The 17,994-nt window shown below is 46.4% G+C and overlaps 1 protein-coding gene and 1 long non-coding RNA gene across 2 annotated transcripts; one reads left to right on the top strand and one right to left on the bottom strand.

Annotated features, from left to right (window-relative positions):
• Window positions 1-5,037: 5,037 nt before the first annotated feature.
• Window positions 5,038-11,536, top strand: slc7a4 (solute carrier family 7 member 4). The gene is made up of 4 exons (XM_034169671.1): window positions 5,038-6,112; window positions 7,863-8,563; window positions 9,666-9,774; window positions 10,625-11,536. The coding sequence occupies exons 1-4, from the start codon at window positions 5,131-5,133 to the stop codon at window positions 10,831-10,833; spliced, it is 2,001 nt and encodes a 666-aa protein (XP_034025562.1). The 5' UTR covers window positions 5,038-5,130; the 3' UTR covers window positions 10,834-11,536.
• A 62-nt stretch (window positions 11,537-11,598) lies between these two features.
• On the bottom strand, window positions 11,599-13,890 carry LOC117510059. The gene is made up of 3 exons (XR_004560602.1): window positions 13,649-13,890; window positions 13,462-13,524; window positions 11,599-12,455 (listed from the first exon to the last, which is right to left on the bottom strand). It is a non-coding gene; the product is annotated as an uncharacterized LOC117510059 (long non-coding RNA).
• Window positions 13,891-17,994: the final 4,104 nt, after the last annotated feature.

The raw sequence follows: 17,994 nt of genomic DNA, 5'->3' as shown, positions 1-17,994 counted from the left end.
TTCAACCACGAACTGGCGGCTAGGATCGGGCTGCACCAAAACTGGCGCAGTAGAGAACCGTCGTTTCAACTCCTTGAACGCGGCTTCACACCGATCCGACCAGGTGAAGGGGACTTTTGGAGAGGTCAGGGCTGTCAGGGGGCTAACTACCTGACTGTAGCCCTTAATGAACCTCCTATAGAAATTAGCGAAGCCGAGGAACTGTTGCAGCTTCCTACGGCTTGTTGGTTGGGGCCAATCTCTCACCGCCGCAACCTTGGCCGGATCAGGGGCGACGGAGTTAGAGGAGATGATAAACCCCAGGAAGGACAAAGACGTGCGGTGAAACTCGCACTTCTCGCCCTTCACAAACAGTCGGTTCTCTAATAACCGCTGCAGGACCTGATGTACATGCTGGACATGGGTCTCAGGATCCGGAGAAAAGATGAGAATATCGTCCAGATATACGAAGACGAATCGGTGCAGGAAGTCCCACAAGACGTCGCTAACCAAGGCTTGGAATGTCGCGGGGGCATTGGTGAGGCCGAACGGCATGACCAGGTACTCAAAGTGACCTAACGGGGTGTTAAATGCCGTCTTCCATTCGTCTCCCTTCCGGATCCGAACCAGGTGATACGCATTTCTAAGATCCAGCTTAGTAAAGATTTTGGCTCCATGCAGGGGGGTGAACACGGAATCCAACAATGGCAACGGGTATCGGTTGCGAACCGTAATCTCATTCAGCCCCCTGTAATCAATGCATGGACGGAGTCCGCCATCTTTCTTGCCCACAAAAAAGAAACCTGCCCCCGTCGGGGAGGTGGAGTTCCGGATCAGCCCGGCAGCTAATGAGTCTCCATTGATTCGCGCTCAGGTCGTGAGAGGTTGTACAGCCTGCTGGATGGGAACTCAGCGCCTGGAACCAAATCAATGGCACAATCGTACGGACGGTGCGGGGGAAGGGTGAATGCCAGATCCTTGCTGAAGATGTCAGCAAGATCGTGGTACTCAACCGGCACTGCCGTCAGATTGGGAGGGACTTTGACCTCCTCCTTAGCCTGTAAACCGGGAGGAACCGAGGATCCTAAACACACCCGATAGCAGGTTTCGCTCCACTGAACCACCACCCCAGACGGCCAATCAATCCGGGGATTGTGCTTCAACATCCATGGGAAGCCCAAAATCACGCGGGAGGTAGAAGGAGTTACAAAAAACTCAATCTCCTCCCGATGGTTTCCAGACACCACCAGAGTTACTGGTTGTGTCTTGTGTGTGATTAAAGGGAGGCGGGTGCCATCTAGTGCCCGCACCTGCAATGGCGAAGGAAGCGCCACCAGAGGGAGCCCTACCTCCCTTGCCCATCTGCTGTCTAGCAGATTCCCTTCTGACCCCGTGTCCACCAGTGCTGGGGCTTGAAGGGTTAAATCCCCGCTCAGGATTGTAACTGGGAGTTGTGTGGCAATCTGTGTGTGTCTCACGTGAATGTTTTGACCCCCCACCTTAGCCCAGTCTCTGAGGGCGGTTGTTGTTGTGGCCGTTTGGGGCAGTTTTTCTGTGTGTGCTCCTTTGAGCTGCAGAGAAAACACTCCCCGCGGATCAGCCTCCTCATTTTGGCCCTGTGCATTTCCCTAACAACGTCAGCAGGGGGAGCTGTTGCCCCACAGAGCGCTGCGGCTGTGGAGCGTGGGGAGGGCGGCCCCTTTTCGAACCCGGAAGGGAGAGGGGCGGTGCGTATCTGGTCACGTCCTTCGCCTCGCTCCCGACGGCGTTCCTCCAACCGATTGTCTAACCGTATAACGAGATCGATAAGCCCATCTAAATCCCGCGGTTCCTCCTTAGCTACCAGCTGCTCCTTCAGGACCAACGACAGTCCGTTTATGAAGGCGGCGCGGAGCGCAACGTTATTCCAGCCGGACCTCGCAGCCGCGATGCGGAAGTTGACTGCATAAGCGGCTGCGCTCTTGCGTCCCTGTCTCATTGACAGCAGCACAGTTGAAGCGGTCTCTCCTCTGTTAGGGTGATCAAACACTGTTCTGAACTCCCCCACAAACCCAGTGTATGCTGATAACAACCGTGAGTTCTGTTCCCAGAGCGCCGTAGCCCAGGCGCGTGCCTTACCCCGAAGCAGAGCAATCACATAAGCTATTTTACTAGCATCTGACGCGTACATGACGGGACGTTGTGCGAAGACGAGCGAACACTGCATGAGAAAGTCCGCGCACGTCTCCACACAACCTCCGTACGGCTCAGGAGGGCTTATGTATGCTTCAGGGGATGGTGGGAGGGGTTGTTGAACCACCACTGGAACGTTCATATCCTGCACAGGGTCGGCAGGAGGAGGAGCTGCAGCAGCGCCCTGAGCACTCGCCGCCATCTGTGCGGAGAGAGCCTCCACCCTGCGGTTCAGGAGGATGTTTTGCTCGGTCATTTGATCCGACCGAGCCGTAAAGGCGGTGAGAATGTGCTGCAGCTCACCAATCACGCCTCCTGCAGACGCCTGCGCTCCCTGCTCTCCCATTGGTCGTTCAACAGCCGGGTGACGCCCCTCGGAGTCCATGACGCTGGCCGAGATATCCTGTTGTGAAAGTGTAGTGACACGGACCCACAACAGGGGGCGCAAATGAACAGCCAATAGATGAGCCAAAAAGTAACAATTTAATGTTGTGAAATGTGCACAACGAAATACAATCTCAGAATATAATTACAGTCAATCCACAAAGGTGACGTGTGGGCAGGCTCGAGGATAGAAGACGTCTGTCCTGAGAAGAGCCGGAACCACACGATTTCCGCCGCCACAGAACCTGGTGAATACTGGAGCCGCCAAGTCCCGAATTCCCAGGTGATCACCGTCCCCGACTGTTGGATCTGGTACTGCTGGCGAACAACAAAGACAGTCAAGTGTGGGTGTGTGTACACCCAGTAACAACAGCGGTGGGAATGCCACCTCCACCTCTCACTCAATAACTTACAGAGTACTGTAGATTCCTCAGGGGAAAAGAGTGCCTTCAGCGCTCTCTCAGCTTTCACCGACGGAGGTACCGGTACTCCTGCAAACACTCACAATATACAAATATTGTAATCACAAACGGCTGAGGATATTACCTCCGATGAAGTACGATATCTCGGCGATGAGGTGGAGATGACGTCTGGGTTTTATGGAGTGCGATGATGAAGAATGAGTGACAGCTGTCAGGAGTTAATGAGTGACAGCTGTCACTCCCGGCTGTGTCCGTGGCGGCAGTGCCCTCTCGTGCCTGAAGCCCGCACTTCAGGCAGGGTGCCCTTTGGTGGTGGGCCAGCAGTACCTCCTCTTCTGGCGGCCCACACAACATTAAAACCAGATTGAAATTTTTCAAAAATGCCATTAGCCTCCAAGTAAGTTTGAATTTGTTTAAAAACCAAATTTTCCAATATTTTGGACAGAAAAGGCAACTTAGAAATTGGCCTATAATTTGCAAGGACTTCAGAGTCCAAATTTTGCTTTTTAAGCAAGGGCTGAACAACCGCACGCTTAAAAGAACTAGGGACGCAGCCAGAAGTCAGCGATAGATTCATGATCTTCAGTAAATAAGGGCCAACCACATCAAATGCATATTTGAGCAGTTTGGGAGGAAGACAATCAAGTGGACAGCTAGAGGGTCGGAGCTTTTGCACAGCAACAGACAAATCACTGAGTAATTTGCTCAAAACGCTCAAAAGCCGTAGAACAGACTATGTTCATGGAGGGATTTGTCTCAAAAGAGGCAGAGGTTGAAGCCCTGATGGCAGATAGTTTATCAATAAAAAAGTTAAGAAAGCTGTCACACAATGTTTGAGAGTAAACAACACTGTTTAACTCCACAGGATTCACTAATTTGTTTAAAACATTAAACAGGACCTGGGGTCTCCTAATATTTGACACAATTAAATTTGACATGTAATCAGCTTTCGCAGATTTGACTGTTCTCTGATAATTTGACAAACAGTCCCTTCAAATGTCCAATGACACATGAAGCTTATCCTTTTTCCACCTCCTTTCTGCCCTTCTACATTCTCGCCTCAGTGCACGAGTGGTGTCATTTAACCAAGGCTCAGCTGCAGACTTAGCCTTTTGGATTTTCAAAGGCGCAAGCAAATCCAAAATAGAGATGCAAGTTGAATTAAACATTTCCATAGTCTCTTCAACTGAGCTAGGGAAATAAATGCGCTCGAGAATTTCTCTGCCGTTGAAGAGTTAATTACACGCTGCAGGGCGTTTAATTAGGGCTAGGGCAGGGCGTTTAATTAATGTTAATATACATGATTAATATTTCAATGTTAATGCCCCATCATGTTTTACATGTGCATAATGAATACTGAACTGAAGACTGACTTTCAAAAATTCTATTATAAATCAAATCACAGATGCAATAATTGTCAGAGGAAAAAAAAATCAAAATTGGATAATTTCCCAGAATTGTTCAGTCCTAATTTTTCTGTTTAGTTCACACTCAGATTTAATCCTGATAGCACACCAAACCAAACAGAATACTGGTAAAAAGGAAAAGTGTCTTCTGTAATTGGTGCTCAGGTGATTCCACCAGAATTCAGACATGGTGTCTTACGGGTTCTGTGAAAACTGGAGACTATAGGACGAGACTAGTTGCAGAAAGGTGATGAGAAACTGACTGAAAACAAGATTTTGAATAGAAAATGTCACTTTTCTGGTGAGATTAGCGTGGAGCTACTGAAATTATTGGGGAACCAAAGCCCCATCAAGCTGTACCCTGGAGCCTCCAACAGCTGCCTCATGCTTTAAGAAGTGTTTAAATGTTCTGTCTACTCAGAGTTGCTTGAACCTAGCTCCAAGCTGGTAATGAATATGTAGTTCTGTTAACAGACCAAAGGGGAAACTGGAAGCTTCAGTTTGTCTGAAGTAAATGCTGCAAGGCAAGCGGCAGCATCACCACGCCCGTCAGTGGTTTACATCGTTAGGTACAGAACACACACGGGTCTGCTGAAGCTGCACAGGAAAGCCCCATCAGACACCGCTGCTGAAGCCATTTTCTCCGTCTTCGCTGGTGCTGTTGACAGTGTCTTTTGGTTTCTGTCTTACAGGTCCACTTGAACCCGATGAAGCCAGTGTAACCCTTCAGAACATCCGGCCCAACTGCTCCGCAGGACTCTGTAGATATGGCGACGTGTCAGAAAAGCTGCGCATCAGCGGTGCGTCTCTGTCAAAAACTGAACCGACTCAAGACACTGGATGATGACATGATGGCCACATCACTGAAGCGCTGCCTGTCCACCTTGGACCTGACTCTGCTGGGTGTTGGCGGCATGGTGGGCTCTGGGCTTTATGTCCTGACGGGCACAGTGGCTAAAGACCTGGCTGGACCTGCGGTCATCATATCATTCCTCATCGCAGCCATTGCTTCTTTTTTGGCTGCCTTTTGTTATGCAGAGTTTGGCGCCCGCATTCCCAAAACAGGCTCTGCCTACATGTTTACGTACGTCTCGATGGGAGAGCTGTGGGCTTTTCTCATTGGCTGGAATGTGATTCTAGAGAATATGATTGGTGGCGCTGCTGTGGCACGTGCATGGAGTGGCTACCTGGACTCTATTTTTAACCATGCCATTCAGAACTTTACTGAGACTCACATTATGCAGTGGAACATGCCCTTCCTTGCCCATTACCCTGACCTACTTGCGGCAGGGATTCTAATTATTGCCTCGATCTTCATTTCCTTTGGTGTTCAAGTGTCCTCTTACCTGAACCACATCTTCTCTGTCATCAGTATGGGAGCCATCCTTTTTATTCTCATCTTTGGCTTTGTGCTGGCTGAACCAGCCAACTGGAGCCAGAAAGAGGGAGGCTTTGCACCTTTTGGAGTGTCTGGGACTTTGGCAGGCTCAGCCACATGTTTTTTTGCTTTTGTGGGCTTTGATGTGATTGCATCTTCAAGTGAGGAAGCAAAGAATCCACAGAAAGCTATTCCCATTGCCACTGGTGTATCCCTCACACTGGCAGCAACGGCGTATATCCTGGTCTCCACAGTGCTCACACTCATGGTGCCCTGGTACACGCTGGACCCCAACTCGGCTCTGGCAGATGCCTTTTTTCGTCGTGGTTACAGTTGGGCTGGAATTATTGTGGCATTAGGTTCAATCTGTGGTGAGTGTCAGTCTTTAGTTGTCATATAACATGAGCACCAGTATTACAGTCAAATACCTTATTTTGTGTGGAAGCATTGAGTGTTTTTATTAGGGGGGTGCCACAGCAAAACAATTGTTCATTTTGTGATAAAAGCATGGAATATGGCACACATATTCTAAATGAACAAATGTTTATTTTCAGATATGGAGCCATCCTGGAGCTGACCTCTAATGAGCTGCAGAGGTCAATAAAGACTTACACAGGGTTCAGAATTTAAAAAATGCTCCAGTCATGTTGAAAACTATACCACATTATCACACACTGAGGCGTTGCTGGGACGGTAGCATAGATTTACATTTACGCTACCTGTCCATACCTGCCCGCAGTAACGGGCAGGTATCCCAATACCGGCCCGCTGTGCATAAAGTGATGATGTCATAGTGCACGCAGCCCAAGAACTGTCCGCAGAGGGGAAAAAACGAAAAAGGTGAGAAGTGTGTGTGTTGGTCCCAATATGCATATTCCGGATGATTTTATCATGGATAGTATGACAATGAACAGCAGCTAAAGCAGCATTTTGGGCGACTGGTCATGAACGTCAGGCCTCTTGAAAATGCATACCGCCCTCCAAAAGCATGTTATTGTATTATTATTATCACTTTACCAAGGTGTTGCTGGGCCGGTATCGCAGATTTACGTCAACGCTACCTGGCTATACCCGCCCGCTTTTTGTAAATAAATGACGTCATAGTGCGCAGCCCAAGAACTGTCCACAGAGGGCAAAAAAAAAAAAAAACTGTCCACAGAGGAAAAGATGAAAAGGCGAGAAGTGTGTTTTGGTCCCAATATGGATATTCCAGATGATTTTCTCATGGATAGTACGACAATGAACAGCAGCGAAAGCAGCCAGCTTGATGAAGACACACTGGTGAATTTGGAAAGCAGCGCTCGCCAGCGACACGACAAAAATTAAGTGAGCCAACTTTTTATGTACACGTTACGTGTTGTGTATCTCAGTAAAAAGTGATAATAATGCAAATAACATGCTGTTGTCAGGCGGTATGCATTTTCCCTCCGTTCATGCCCAGTCGCCCAAAATGACAGATGTTCATGTTGTCATTTTGGGCGACAGGGCATGAACGGAGGGAAAATGCATACCACCCTCCAAAAGGATGTTATTGTATTATTATTTGTCTGATCATAACAATTCCAAAAAGGTATAGTTTGGATGATCTATGAGTGAATGTTATGGGGTAAAAACAGCAAAAATGGTGACAAAGATCAGTTTCAGTTTGTACAGGGGTCAAAAGTTAAAGTTGCTCCAATTTTGGTAAAAAGTGATGTAAATTATTGGTTGGAAATAAAAGGATTAGTAAATGGAATAGTTTTGACTGTGTTGAATGTTCGGTCTCAAAAGTAAAGGTTAAACGAGGTCGACGTCCATTGGATTCTATGACGTATGACGTATGTTACCCGGTAACATGATAACTAAGCATGACGGTGCAAACTATTCCTTTTAAAAATGCTATTAACTCAACCATTTTAAAATTTTGACTTGTATAATTCTTTATTGACCCCCGTAGCTCATTAGAGGTCAGCTCCAGGATGTCTCCTTATCTGAAAATAAATATTAAAGAAAAGAAAATTCCATGCTTTTATTACAAACTGCACAATTGTTATGGAAATTTTGGCTAAGATGCACCACTATATATGCTTGTATTATTTAGTTATACTTTGACTTATTTTTCACCACTGTTATCATTTCCAGGCATGAACACTGTGCTGCTCTGTAATCTCTTCTCCCTGCCTCGGATCGTCTACGCCATGGCAGAGGACGGGTTGTTCTTCTCCATTTTTGCAAGGGTCAACCCTGTCTCCAAAGTTCCAGTCAATGCTATCCTGGTGTTTGGAGTTCTCATGGCCACCATGGCTCTCATCTTTGACTTGGAGGCACTGGTTCAGTTCTTGTCAATCGGGACACTCCTTGCCTATACCTTTGTAGCTGCTAGCGTTATTGTGCTGCGCTTCCAGCCGGAGAAATCCAAGGGTACCACGTCCACATCTCCGAGCACTAATGCTGAACCTTCCCGTTCCTCCTCAGCATCTCAGAATCCAACAGAGGACAGCTTGGAGTCAAAACAGTATGAGTCATTCTCTGACAAAATCCAGCTGGTGGAGAGGGAGAAGGCCAGAGAGCGACATGGCGTGGGCCAGCTGAAGGCTTACTGGGAACCTTACCTGGGTCGGCTGCTGGGAGACTGTAAACCAGGCGAGGTGGTGGCCTTCTGTGTGATGACTTTGATTGTGAGCTCAGTGTCACTATGTGCTGTGTTGGAATTTGGCCAAAAACAGCTGCAGTTGCCAGTTTGGAGCTTCGCAATCCTGCTGGTGATTTTTAGCTTGGTGTTTGTTCTAAGCCTGGCATTCATATGGATTCATGAGCCACAAATCAACACCGAAACATTCCAGGTAACCTCCTTTTGTTATCACTGAGAAAGTTATTGTTGCCATCGGTCTGTGTGTTTTTCAGCAGGTGATCTCAAAAGGACACAATTTATTGATTGATTTATTTAAATTATATTGCGCCAAATTGCAACAATAAGGCACATCACGAGAGCAGTGCCGGACCTTACAACCCCCCGAGCATGTCATGGTCAGGAAAGCCTCCCTCCAGCATCATTTCAGGAAGAAACCTCCAGCAGACCAGACTCAGAGTTTGGGCCAAACTAACAATAACAAAGGCCAAATAAAGTACAAGAAAGAATTGTCAAACTTGCAAAACAGAAACTGTTTGACAGCAGGTGTCGTATCAAATTGTCCCAGATGATGAATTTCCTTGTAATAGCAGTTCAAACAAGCCCCAGGGAACCACTAGAAGGGTGTGCCACTCCACCGCAACAATCTGTGAAAGTGCCTGTCAGTGGGACCTCAAACGGAGAGAGAGACAGAAAAGAGTCAGTCTACCAACTGTCACAACACTATTTATCAGCAGTAAACTAACAGAATGAAACAAACTGTTGTCAGATAAATTTGGTGCAGAGGCCTTTTAGTGCATGTCCAGACTAACAGTGGCTTAGTGGTCAGCACTACTACCCCTCAGCAGGAAGGTTGTGGGATCACTTCCTACCCAGTCCTTTGTGTGGAGTTTTCAAGTTCTCCCCGTGTCTGTGGGTTTCCTCCGGGCACTACAGCCTTTCAGAAACATGCTGACTTAGGGTCTGCTCCTTTTTATCCTGGTTTCTTTGATCTATAAATGTGAAGAAAGTGCGCCCCCCCCCCCCCATGCCTGTCATGTCGGCACCACAATCAGGACCTTTTGATGGATTTTATTGTTTCTCATATAAACATCCTGCTTGTTTGCTGAACTAAAGTCTGTAAAGTCCCTTTTCTATTCCAAGATTTAAGAGCGATAACACGGTCATGCTGACTCACTGTTCCAGTCCGCAAGTGGGACTGGAACAGGGATGCCACAAATGGTTTTGGTACACAGGAAGTTGTAAACGCTTTGGTAGTTCGGCCGTGTTTGAAAGAATGTGTAGACATGTTGACTGAGGGGTTCTTGTTGTTCTAGGTTCCTCTGGTTCCGTTGTCTCCAGGCGCCAGTATCCTCATTAATGTGTTCCTGATGATCAAACTCAGCGCTCTAACATGGCTTCGGTTCACTGTGTGGATCACTGTAGGTAAGAATCCACCTAGACACCTGCAGTCCCCCTCAAACATACAGAAGAGAAATGAATCTTCAGCAGAACAAACGTGTTTAATGCTTGTTATGTCATCATTTTTGTACTCGAAACGAATTTCTTACAGAGAGGAAGAGAAAATGCATTTTGCGGAGATAGCTTTATGCACAGCTTAAACTATTTCAACCCAACTATCAGAATGCAGCAAGTTTAGTGAGGCTCTGGGATTCCCACTGTGAGGGACCGTTGGTCACTTGATACCTGTCCCTGAGCCACCTGGACCCCCTCCATCACTTGGCTGTGGCAGGGAGGTGGGGATGGGACGATGGTCGGCGCAGGCACTGACGTGTACATGTACCTCTGTTATATTCAGGGGTATCTGCTGGTCAGTTTGTGAAGTGGGTTGCGCATTAACCAAAAGGTTGTTTGGTTCAATCACCAAGTGTCAAAGTGTCCTTGTGCATGATGGTGAACCCTTAAAAACTACTAGAGCTTGAGGCGTCCAGCGTCGACACATCGACCAGCAGTAACGTGACACAAAGGTGTTTGTATTACAGCAGAAAAACTTCACCCTTCCTCAACCATTAGATTACACATTAGCTGTTCACTACTGCAGCGCAGTTAGCGTGCGAAACATTAGCATTAGCCAGGCGACACTACAGTTGTGTCAGATTTAAAGCCAGGTTTGTGTTTTGTTTTTTTTTTTTGTTTTTTTTTGTGACAGCCCAGGTCGCTGCTCAATCGCTCTGGTCTTAGTATGAAGGATGTATGATGTTCTTCACAGACAGCACTGGATAAGGATGAAGGGTGTTGGGTCACACCTCTTGGTTTGCTGCTGTGTCTCCTGCAGGTCTCTTGGTGTATTTTGGCTATGGGATCTGGCACAGTAAGGAGGGCATGCGAGAGTCCAAAGACCTGGCTGCCAGGTACGTGGTCCTGCCCAGCAGCAGCCTGGTGGAGACTGTGCAGTCTGTCCAGCCTGAGGGGAGCGTGGACGGCTCTGCCCACCACCTCAGCCCCTCTGCTGCCACAGCTGCAGAGCGTGCCGAAACCAGATGATGCTGCTTGATGTGGTCGTCTGCCTCCCTCACTCTGATGCTGTTTTGTTCCTCGTGCAGTCTGTCTGAGTCCTGCCACCACCTGTAGCTGTCGCTGTGGAAGCGCACCCTGGGACGGGCGGGATGCGTGCTATCTCACTGTGGAGCGTGTACAGCTCAAAGCCCGGGCTGCTTTTGTTTGTTTGTTTTTGTGAGAAAATGCACGTTTCATGAAGTAAACTCAGTGGATGACTTTAGAAATTTGAGCTGAAATCTGAACTGCAAAACCAAATTGAACCAAACAGTAAATTCAGTCCTAAACGAGGTGGCGACAGTCTTTTTGGATACATCCTGAGATTTAATTTCTCATGTTCTCTCTTTCTGTTTTTTTTTTTTTTTTTTTTTTTTTTTTTTTAGCAGAAGAATACGGAATCTGTTTAAGTTTTTGTCTGCGTCTCCAACCTCCCTTCCTTTTGGTGTGTTCATGGTCTTTATTTTCCCAGAAGAATCCGCACGGTTGGTGACGTGGCAGTGTTTTTTTGCCACTAAAATCCACTTTGCATGTGTTTTGTTGGGTTTCTGGCATGTGAGTGGTGCAGGACACACTTCAGTGTTGGTGTGAACTCTGCGTCAGACATTGCACAGTTCTGCATGCAGACGTTTAAACGCTGAAACATGAGTCATGTGACCAGCTGACATACAGTAACATTCTGCCCTTTATGTTTGACTTAAGCCAGTTTGCTTTATGAACCAGATGAACAGGTAATTCAGGATCCTCACAGGCCGTTGGACCTTCAGTCTGCACAAACGCATTCTTCACGCCTGGCGTTATGACCTGAAGCGTTTCTGTTGGACTCTGTCTGCACAAATGCATTCTTTACGCCCCTCGTTACGACCTGATGCGTTTCTGTTGGACTCTGTCTGCACAAACGCATTCTTCACACCAGGCGTTACGACCTGATGCGTTTCTGTTGGACCCTCAGTCTGCACAAACGCATTCTTCACGCCCCTCGTTATGACCTGATGCGTTTCTGTTGGACTCTGTCTGCAAAAACGCATTCTTCACGCCTGGTGTTACGACCTGATGAGTTTCTGTTGGACCTTCAGTCTGCACAAACGCATTCTTCACGTCCCTCGTTACGACCTGATGCGATTCCGTTGGACTCTCAGTCTGCACAAACGCATTCTTCACGCCCCTCGTTATGACCTGATGTGTTTCTGTTGGACTCTGTCTGCACAAACGCATTCTTCACGCCTGGCGTTACGACCTGATGCATTTCTGTTGGACCTTCAGTCTGCACAAACGCATTCTTCACGTCCCTCGTTACGACCTGATGCGATTCCGTTGGACTCTCAGTCTGCACAAACGCATTCTTCACGTCCCTCGTTACGACCTGATGCGTTTCTGTTGGACCATCAGTCTGCACAAACGCATTCTTTACGCCCCTCGTTACGACCTGATGCATTTCTGTTGGACTCTCAGTCTGCACAAACGCATTCTTCACACCAGGCGTTACGACCTGATGCGTTTCTGTTGGACCCTCAGTCTGCACAAACGCATTCTTCACGCCCCTCGTTATGACCTGATGCGTTTCTGTTGGACTCTGTCTGCAAAAACGCATTCTTCACGCCTGGTGTTACGACCTGATGAGTTTCTGTTGGACCCTCAGTCTGCACAAACGCATTCTTCACGCCCCTCGTTATGACCTGATGTGTTTCTGTTGGACTCTGTCTGCACAAACGCATTCTTCACGCCTGGCGTTACGACCTGATGCATTTCTGTTGGACCTTCAGTCTGCACAAACGCATTCTTCACGTCCCTCGTTACGACCTGATGCGATTCCGTTGGACTCTCAGTCTGCACAAACGCATTCTTCACGCCTGGCGTTACGACCTGATGCGTTTCTGTTGGACCATCAGTCTGCACAAACGCATTCTTTACGCCCCTCGTTATGACGCGATGCATTTCTGTTGGACCTTCAGTCTGCACAAACGCATTCTTCACGCCTGGCGTTACGACCTGATACGTTTCTGTTGGACCCTTAGTCTGCACAAACGCATTCTTCACGCCTGGCGTTACGACCTGATACGTTTCTGTTGGACCCTTAGTCTGCACAAACGCATTCTTCACGCCTGGCATTATGACCTGATGCGTTTCTGTTGGACCCTCAGTCTGCACAAACGCATTCTTCACGCCCCTCATTATGACCTGATGTGTTTCTGTTGGACTCTGTCTGCACAAATGCATTTTTCATGCCTGGTCATTATGACCTGATGCGTTTCTGTTGGACCCTCAGTCTGCACAAACGCATTCTTCACGCCCCTCGTTATGACCTGATGCGTTTCTGTTGGACCTTCAGACTGCACAAACGCATTCTTCACGCCCCTTGTTATGACCTGATGAGTTTCTGAAGGACTCTCAGTCTGCACAAAGGCATTCTTTACGCCCCACGTTACGACCTGATGCGTTTCTGTTGGACCCTCAGTCTGCACAAACGCATTCTTCATGCCTGGCGTTTTGACCTGATGCGTTTCTGTTGGACCCTCAGTCTGCACAAACGCATTCTTCACGCCCCTCGTTACGACCTGATTCGTTTCCGTTGGACCCTCAGTCTGCACAAATGCATTTTTCATGCCTGGTCATTATGACCTGATGCGTTTCTGTTGGACCCTCAGTCTGCACAAACGCATTCTTCACGCCCCTTGTTACGACCTGATGCGTTTCTGAAGGACTCTCAGTCTGCACAAAGGCATTCTTCACGCCCCTCGTTACGACCTGATGTGTTTCTGTTGGACTCTGTCTGCACAAACGCATTCTTCACGCCTGGCATTACGACCTGATGCGTTTCTGTTGGACCCTCAGTCTGCACAAACGCATTCTTCACGCCCCTCGTTATGACCTGATGCGTTTCTGTTGGACTCTGTCTGCACAAACGCATTCTTCACGCCTGGCGTTACGACCTGATGCGTTTCTGTTGGACCCTCAGTCTGCACAAACGCATTCTTCACGCCCCTTGTTACGACCTGATGTGTTTCTGTTGGACTCTGTCTGCAGAAACGCATTCTTCATGCCTGGCGTTACGACCTGATGCGTTTCTGTTGGACCCTCCGTCTGCATAAATGCATTTTTCATGCCTGGTCATTATGACCTGATGTGTTTCTGTTGGACCTTCAGTCTGCACAAACGCATTCTTCACGCCCCTCGTTACGACCTGATGCGTTTCTGTTGGACCCTCAGTCTGCACAAACGCATTCTTCACGCCTGGCGTTACGACCTGATGTGTTTCTGTTGGACCCTCAGTCTGCACAAACGCATTTTTCATGCCTGGTCATTATGACCTGACACATTTCTGTTGGACCCTCAGTCTGCACAAATGCATTCTTCATGCCTGGCGTTACGACCTGAGGTGTTTCTTTTTCATTTTTTTTTTTTTTTTGGAAGTAGTTTTGCTCTGATACTATTCTCAGTCCTTCCAGATATGTTGAAGGACTGACTGTTCTTATGGACTGTGCAGCCTTAAGCCCTGCACCCTCATCACATGACCTGTTTCTGTGTCACACAGGTTGTCACAGAGTCCGGTGGTGATCACACACTATCAGGGAGGGAGAGCTGCAGGCAGATGCAGGTTTTGGTGGTTTTTGTCTCTCAGGATGTTATAATCCAGACACTTTTACTGCCAGTCTGCAGTTTGACCTCGATTAGACAAAAGCACACATGATAACATTCCCACAGCAGAGATTTAATACTCAAAAAAAGTTTTTTTTTTTTTTACTTTTGTCCGTTTGCATGTTCTATAAGAAACCAAAGGCCTTAAAGGTGACATTAAGAGAAGGAGATTCATTCATGTCAGTGACATAAAATCTCTTGTGCATGAAACCAGAATCCACCCCCTGATCAGGATCTGTCTTTACGCCTGGTGATTTCTGTGCTTTTAACGTTGAGGCGGGTATTTTGTAATGTCCAGGACGCAGCTTTTTATTTTCATATCTTGTGGATATTGTTGTGTTGTGGACTTGCACATGAACAGATGTTTATGCTGTTTATGTCTGTATAAAATGCAAAATGTCTAAATAAATGTTTTGAAGCAGTGTTTGCAGAAATCACTGTTGTGAAATAATTTGATGAAACCTGCACATTTCCGACGGTGCGCGATTCGTTTTATCATTTTGGTCTCAAACAAATCAAACCATTTACCTTTTGCAATAGGATAACAATCATCACCTGTGAATTCTCCAAAATCTGTTTACTGAAATGTAGTTCATGGTCATTTCATATGGGTCAAAGGTCAAATTTTTTTTCAGGAAAAACGAACTGGATCAAAGAGAAACTTTCCCTTTGTTTTGTTTTATTTTGGATGGGTGCACTCACATAGTTTTTTCTTCAGGGGACAAGAATGTTCATTACCTCCGCCAAGGAGGTTGTTTTCAGTCGTGTCCGTTTGTTTGTTGGTTGGTTGGTTTGTTAGCAGGATTACTCAAAAAATCCTCAACGGATTTCAATGAAATTTTTACCAGGGGTGTATCTTGGCCTAACTTAGAAGTGATCAAAATTTGGTAATGATCCGAAACATGATCCGGATCCAGTAATTCTTTTAAGGATTCTTTATCATTGCAGGACAGGGCCAATTTCAACATTTTTGCATCTAACGTCATGAAAGCTGAACAAAATTAAGTTATGACACAACAATAATTTAGCATTTGTTTCTCCTCACTGAATAAACTTATTAGAAAATAAAAAAAACGTGTAGTTCACGCAGTTTCTCTTTATAAATACATTTGCTGAAAATCTAAGGGTTTAACCCTCTGGGGCCGACGCCGTCGGATACGGCAGCTGAGACCAAGCTTTACTAAATTATACGAGTTTGACCTTGATTAGACCTCGTAAATAACTTTTTAATTATGTATGATTGGGGAGGTGATGGTCTAGTGCAGTGATTTTGCGCTCTGATCTCAAGTAGGGCTGTCAGGATTAGATATTTCTGGAGATGATTAAGTGTCAGACAAATAATTGCGATTGACGAATATATTGTCTTTTTTTTCCCCTTCTTTAGATTCTACTATTGTAGTATAATTACACAACTCTGGAAGAACGTTTGGCTTCTGTGAGTGGAGAAACTGGGAATAGTGCAACATTTTTATTTTTATCTTCATTTTACATACAGTCCCAACTTTTTCTGAATTGTGGTTGTTTCTGTTGCATTTCTGAAATTGTTTCTCCTCATCAGTCACGTTTTGTGCTTAAACACTGCATTAAGCTCAAGATTGAACAAATAAATACCTTTGGAAAATAACAGCTGTTAAAGTTCAGAGTTCTCACCTGCTTTTTGTGATCTGTGCGTCTGAACATTGTTGTTTTTTTTTTTTTTTTGCTCAGTTCATTCATATAGTCTCATTTTTTAAATATGTTTTTAAAGATATTTGACCGTTTATTTAATCTCATGATCTCATAAATTCAGCATACGACGCGCACATGGTGTGAACAGGACGGTAACGGCAGAATCACACCTTTAGAGAAAGTTCAGAGAGAAGTAAAGGCAGCTTCACGTTTTCATTTTAACATGTTCACTCGGGTTAAAATCCTCTCTCTGCTCCGCGCTCGCTGCACACTGAACGTGTGGTGCCTGCATTCAGGAATCTCCCTCACCCACCCCCTCCCTTGCAGTCTGCAGCCTGTTAACTCCGCGCGAGCGCACGCACGCACGCACGCACGCACACACACACACACACAGGCACAGACAGACAGACACACACACCGACAGCTCCGTATTAGACGGCTTTTGAAGAAGACGGCACTGTTTTAATCAGCCGTCAGCCTCCTTGTTATTGTCCCGCCTTAAGACGAGAGCGAGGCTGCAGCACAATGACGTCAGATTCTGAGTCGTTTTATGCTTTGTGGATAAAATAAATAATTCACGGTAATCGCGAATATGAAAAATAATCGCGATTGACGAATATTGTAATAATTGTGACAGCCCTACCCACGGCACCCCTGACGATCGATCACGGCACCCTGGTTGAGAATCACTGGTCTAGTGGTTAAGGTGTTGGGCTTGAGACCAGAAGATCCAGGGTTCAAATCCCCGCCTGACTGGAAAATCACTAAGGGCCCTTGGGCAAGGTCTTTAATCCCCTATTGCTCCCGGTGTGTATGGCAGCGCCCTGACATCGGGGTGAATGTGAGGCATTTGTAAAGCTCTTTGAGAGTCTGATGCAGATGGAAAAGCGCTATATAAATGCAGTCCATTTACCATTTATGAGATAGAAACTTACTTTTTTGCTGAAAAGTTAACTCCGTGGACTTTCGAGCCACCATCCACCATCTTTGTACTCCTCATAGAACCTGTGTGATGACATGAGCAATGTGATTGTCCAATCGGAATTGGTTCGCCATCACGTGGTTTTCTAAAATCCAATCGTAGGGCAGATTCACCTCACGTGACACACCAAAGATTGTTTTTAGGAGTGATGTGTTACTTGTTTATTACAGTTTGCTGTGTGTTTTGAATAAATGTGTGTGGAAAATTATTTACTGCTTTACTTTTTCCTTTCTTATTTCTGATTGTAAACCTTTAAACACTTATAAAACACAACTATAGCATATATATTTTGAAAGTACAGATTGTTGTGAAAAAAGAAACATAAACCTTGATTGTGGGATGCAGGGAGAGCTGTCAACAGCAATAATAAAACATTTATGCCAGGCAAGTGAACTGTCCAAAAAAATGCCCTCAGACCCCAGAGGGTTAACCACTGAATCTGAAACATGATGGTAGATGCGTGAAACGGCGTGGAATAAGTCTCTTTGCGTGTCTCTGCGTGCTCCTAAATTCGTACTGAGGCAGTACTTAACGACGTAGGGATCTCCAAATTTAGCCCACGTTTTTGCAAGTAGACTGCACGCACGTGCAAGTACGGCGGGTTGTGACCACGGCTTAAAAGAAATATTCGCTTTTCATTGATAAAAGAAGCTAATGCTGTGTTTACACATAACGACGACAAGTCACGAATGCCACGAAGTACACATTCTTGGCCGCTGATCACGAATGTGATGATTCGGGCCAGAGGCGTCAGGTGTCCTCAGGAACTGCTGCAACCTGTTACCACACGTTACGATTAATGGCACGTTTTGCTGGAGAATTATCAGGAACCATTACTCACGGTCAAGAATAGTGTTCCACGTTGT

This window comes from Thalassophryne amazonica, chromosome 5 (assembly GCF_902500255.1).
Source record: "Thalassophryne amazonica chromosome 5, fThaAma1.1, whole genome shotgun sequence".
NCBI lineage: Eukaryota > Metazoa > Chordata > Actinopteri > Batrachoidiformes > Batrachoididae > Thalassophryne > Thalassophryne amazonica.
The sequence above is the reverse complement of the archived record's forward strand: the minus strand, read 5'-3'. Positions and strand labels throughout refer to the sequence as shown.